The sequence below is a fragment of the Monodon monoceros genome, unplaced genomic scaffold, assembly GCF_005190385.1.
Source record: "Monodon monoceros isolate NGI ecotype Baffin Bay Population unplaced genomic scaffold, NGI_Narwhal_1 Contig2926_ctg1, whole genome shotgun sequence".
Classification (NCBI taxonomy): Eukaryota; Metazoa; Chordata; class Mammalia; order Artiodactyla; family Monodontidae; genus Monodon; species Monodon monoceros.
In genome coordinates, this window is record NW_021698845.1 from 9,029 (window position 1) to 14,054 (window position 5,026).

General features: G+C 48.6%; 1 protein-coding gene across 1 annotated transcript; it reads right to left on the reverse strand.

The window, feature by feature from the left end:
* Positions 1 to 1,076: 1,076 nt before the first annotated feature.
* LOC114899338 (myosin-10-like) lies at positions 1,077 to 4,845 on the reverse strand. Its single transcript, XM_029230001.1, has 3 exons — positions 4,656 to 4,845; positions 2,130 to 2,303; positions 1,077 to 1,399 (listed from the first exon to the last, which is right to left on the reverse strand). The coding sequence occupies exons 1-3, from the start codon at positions 4,758 to 4,760 to the stop codon at positions 1,232 to 1,234; spliced, it is 447 nt and encodes a 148-aa protein (XP_029085834.1). The 5' UTR covers positions 4,761 to 4,845; the 3' UTR covers positions 1,077 to 1,231.
* Positions 4,846 to 5,026: the final 181 nt, after the last annotated feature.

Here is a 5,026-nt window from a genome sequence, read left to right on the forward strand (position 1 = left end):
TTCTCAGACCCACTCTCACACTTCCCAGAACAGGGCCAGGAGTCCCTCAGCCGCGTGGGCACCGCGGACACCACCTTAGGGTCCTGCTCTCGCCTCAGTCCTCACGGGCCCCCCTAGGCTGACCAGGTCACCACAGGTGACAGCGAGCACGCAGCAGCCAGGTGAAGACCTCCATCCAATGGGACAGTGATTAAAAGCTTCTGTTTTACTTGCTGGAAACCTAACCCTTCCCCCAGCCCCTCCCTGTACACAGTCTCACGCACACGATCTCTCCCCAGGACACGTGCGTGTACGTGTGCGGTGTGCCCAGCCCTGCAGGCTCCCTCGCACTTGTTGGAGCCGATGTACGTGACCTCGACTAGGCTGTCTTTGGCAGGGTCATCATCCCCCCGCTCACTTCCTCTGTGGTGGCTCTTCTCTTTCTGTCTCTTTCCTTCTGTCCTGACTGCCCTAAGCCCTCTGATCTGCCTTCTGGGTTTCTTTCTCTCTACCTGAGGAGACAGCTAGATGGCAAGGTCTTGAGATGCTTATAGAAAAAGCAGAAGCGAGCCAGGTAACCCACAGACCTGGCCTCAGGGTCAAAGCCTAGGCAAGGGGCAGATCCAGAGCTAAACTAAGGTACTGCATGACCTGAGGCCAAGTGAAGCGGTGCGGACAACCAGGACGAAAGTGTGGAGAGAGCTAAATGCCAGAAGATGTTGGTCCCACTACACGTACAGACACACAGCTGCTTTGTTCTTCTGGTACCAGCAAAATCTCTAGTCTATGATAAGATCACCAAAACCTTCACCTGAGGTTCATGTAAACCAAAGAACTGTGAGGACTGACGGAAATAAAAACAACTGATCTATATGCAGATGGCCTGAGTTTGTTCACCAGCCACTTTGCATGTGTGTGGAGGGTAGGGCACTGGGGGAGGACGCAGCTCGGCTGACCTGGACACAACACAGAGAAGATGCACAAGGCTTCTCAGGTTTTGTATCCCAACACCCTTGGATTACAACTGCACTGGGACCAGGGTGGCCTGAGGCAAATGTGTAGTTCTTTATGTATGGCTCTGCTACTAGAATGTTCCTACAGCACCTGACCAAGAAGGCAGAGGTCTTATTACCCAAGTTTTCTTAAAGTGGGTAAATTCCGATACAACGGCAGCCCTGCTCTAGGGAAAATAAACAGCTTTAAAGTAAAAAAGTCTACACACGTCTATAAGTAAAAGAACCATATATAAGCCTTAACTGTAAAAGATTCGGCCAAGTTTGATTACAAACGCAAGCACATTCTCACCATCCTTCCAGAGCTCCGCCACAAATCTGTCAGAGGACTGATGCAGGAGGGTGGCCACGTTGTCATTCAGGGGGTCCATGTTCTTCATCAGCCACTCGTCCGCCTTATAGTCCACCTGCCGGGCCAGAGCCGGGTGCGGCAAGAGGGAAAAGACAAAAACAAGAGACATTTCCAGCCTTCACCTAAAACGTTCACAGGACCCCCCACCCAGGTGGAGGATGGCAACTGCAGGCTCAACCCAAGATTCCCGGAGCCCCGCCCTGTTCCCTCCCCAACAACCAATCAGAAGAAAGTCACACACCCAGCAGCCCTCACCCCAAATTTTACCTATAAAAACCTTTCCCCCAGGGGCTTCCCTGGTGGCGCAGTGGTTGGGAGTCTGCCTGCCGATGCAGGGGACACGGGTTTGTGCCCCGGTCCGGGAGGATCCCACGTGCCGCGGAGCGGCCGGGCCCGTGAGCCATGGCCGTTAGGCCTGTGCGTCCGGAGCCTGTGCTCCGCAACGGGAGAGGCCACAACAGTGAGAGGCCCGCGTACCGCAAAAACCAAAACAAACAAACAAAAACTTTCCCCCAAACTCTCGGGGGCTCAGGGGTTTTGCGCACGAGCCACCCGTTCTCCTCGCTTGGCCCTGCAACAAAACTTTCTCTGTACTTCCCCCGTTCCACCCCCCAAATAAGTTCATAGAACAATCCAAAAAAATGGGTTGTCTCGAAGGAAGTGCATTTGTAATATGTACTATATTTAAGGGTTTGTAAGTGTATATCAGCACATTTGTTACAACCGTCATCAAATGCAGCAACATCTCAAACACAGCACTTTTAATGGAGTTCTTTCACTCTTACCTTCCCTGCATAATGTATAATGCAAAAGTCAGCTTTGTCTTTCAGTTGACGAGGTTTCTGAAACTTGGAGTGGGACCCTTGCTCTTGAACTAGTTTTTCAACAAAGGTCTTATCTGTGGCTTTAGGGAACCAGCACTCTTCATCCAAAAGGGCCAGCACACCAGGAGGGTTAGCCTGATAACAGAGGCAAGAAGAACTGACACGTTTTGCACGTCACTGTACATACAAGGATGTTTTCCACTGGGTTTGGCAGCTTACATTCCAAAACAGTTAGAGCTTCGTGAAGATCTGTGCAAATCAAACTGCCAGGGTAGCAGGTAATGGCAAATCGTAACTATCATGCAAACACTGAGATCTCAAACTGCTCAAGAAGTACTGGTAAGAAAATGGATGAGTACTGTATCTCACAAACTTATAAAAAACTAATTCCAAGTAGATAACTCCCCCAAAAGTAGCAAAAAAAAAAAAAAGACACCAGAAAGGAACTGAAAGGTGTAGAGACAAAACTGAATCTTTATATTCAATGACCGGCTGGATAAATTGTTATAAACCCTCAACTAGCTGGAATGCTTCAGACATTTTATACCCTAGTCAATTTAAGTTTCTATTTAAGTGATGATTAAATAAAACGAGCACTTCACACTTGGTGAAATATTTAAAACTATTGTTAAGTAGAATATATGGAAGGTGATGAAGTAATTTATCAGTTAATTCATTGGTTTGTTTTATCAACAAATAAAATAGAGCCTTCATTTCACTCAACTAGTTCACTGAAAAAAGCCTTAGAGCCTTAAAGACACGGAGACGTAAGATAGATTAGTGGCCCAGGGGCCGGGGGAGGGGAACAGGAGTGACTGCCAAGGGTAGGACGTTTCCCTCTGGGATGATGAAAATGTTGTGGAATTAGCGGTAATGGTTGTACAACTCTGAATATGCTGAAATTCACTGAATTACATACTTTAAAAGGGTGAATTTTAGGATAGTGAATTATGTCTCAAATTATAAAAAAATGCCCAGAGCCTGCCATTCTCTGGGAGCTCGGAAATCAATGGAACGACTTCTTTTTTGGAGGAAAGTGGGGTACACGTGGAAGCTAAATGAAATGTTTAAACAATGATGGCCTATTTTATAGTGCTTCGGGGGTCATCGCTTATTACCATACTGCAAATATGGCAAGTTTCTGATACAAGACTGAGCGTACCAATCCTAGCGCACAAGGATGAAATCAGCTTTTGGAATAAATCTCTTCAGACCAGTTTTCCTCAACCCACAAGGCCTTTACGTTGACTGCAGAAGAGCTGGCTCTGCACAAATACTGCTTAAAAAGTAACCGGAGGTTCTAGTTAAACATGAATGAAACAGTGTAATAATGTGGTCACAGGAAGGCAGAGGTTAACGGAACAGAGCAGGTAGAAGCAGCGGAGAGAATCCTCCCCGCTCCGGGAGCCCAGGACTGAGACCCTTACTCCCTGGCTGTCTAGTTTGTGGCCCCTCTACCTGAAAGGATTTGCAGGGTTCAGAGCTGCTCAAAGAACACTATAATCAGAGGCCACTAGGCTTAGGTGATCCTAGGGTCCAGGACGGCATTTAACCCAATTTACCCCACTCGTCTGACAACTTTGAGAAATGAAGTTCTGGATTAGGATAAATGAAACACCCATCTTTCTGCCATAATTTTTACATTTTTAATCTATTTCAATGAAAATATTTCTGAATTCTGAAAAAGGAGCCAAATATAATTCAATCTTTTCTAAAGAACTAAGTGACAGCATGATTCAGAAGATCCATAATTTTGTCTCCTTTGCATTTTTCCTACTTCATCTTTCAATGTCAAGATCTCTCATCCCTTTTCCTTTTCACTGGGGATTTCTAAAGAGCTTTAAGTTTGGGAGACCATGTTTTGTCTCGTGGTCAGAGTACTGTAAGAAGCCAGGCGGGGCCCGGGTTTGTGAGAGATGAGGGCAGACGCCCGGGACAGGCAGGTGCCCCGACGGAGTCGTTTTAGGTATTTTTCTTCTGGAAAAAGTTGTCCTCACTCTCCATTTTGAAAGGACCCACAATGGAGTCATGATGCCACATCATTCTACATGCTATAGTTAAATTCCCTATGATTATAAACTCTTACAAGGTTCTGAAAAATCTTCTAAAAAAGAATCTTTGTACTTACGAGGATAAGCTTTAGGTACCCCCCAACAAAATGGATGTGCAAGACCTGTCTCATTCCCAGCTAGACACGGTGCCCCTTTACCACCTCGGACGTGTGCCCAGGAGAGCCCCACACCCTCGACACGTGCCGAGCGCTGGAGTCAAGGCAGCTGCCGCCACCACCGCGGCGCCTGCGGGCAGCGAAGGCCCACGTCGGCCGGCGCACGGCCCCACGCGAGGACGGGACACGGCCGTGTAGACTAGAAAATTATCTTGGCACCCATGAGACAGGATAATTCCCGTCTCAGTTGATGGCGAGAGAAAGCTCAAGGCACCGCCTGCGCAGGAGCGGAGAGCCGGGGGGCGGGGAGGGGGTCTTACGGGCCGCTCGATGAGGTCGATGCACGGCTGCAGGTCGAGGCCGAAGTCGATGAAGCTCCACTCGATGCCCTCGCGCTGGTACTCCTCCTGCTCCAGCACGAACATCGTGTGGTTGAAGAGCTGCTGTAGCTTCTCGTTGGTGTAGTTGATGCACAGCTGCTCGAACGAGTTCAGCTGCGGGCGCAGGAGAGCCACGTTCCCAACGCGGGGCGGGGGTGGGGGAGGGGTAACGAGTCAGCTGGTTCTCAAAGAGTCATTCCTCAGGTCTTGACTACCCTACTGAGTCCGTCAGATGACAGTGACGAAACCGAGGGGAGTCTCTCTACACACACACACACACACACACACACACACACACACACACACACACA

What these genes read in the sequence shown, in the direction of transcription:
- LOC114899338 (XM_029230001.1), bottom strand. Translation starts at nt 4,760, where the DNA reads ATGTTCGTGCTGGAGCAGGAGGAGTACCAGCGCGAGGGCATCGAGTGG. An exon ending in TCGACCTCATCGAGCGGCCC is followed by an intron (nt 2,304 to 4,655) that starts GTAAGACCCCCT and finishes CTCTGTTATCAG; the next exon opens with GCTAACCCTCCTGGTGTGCT. An exon ending in TTATACATTATGCAGGGAAG is followed by an intron (nt 1,400 to 2,129) that starts GTAAGAGTGAAA and finishes CTGGCCCGGCAG; the next exon opens with GTGGACTATAAGGCGGACGA.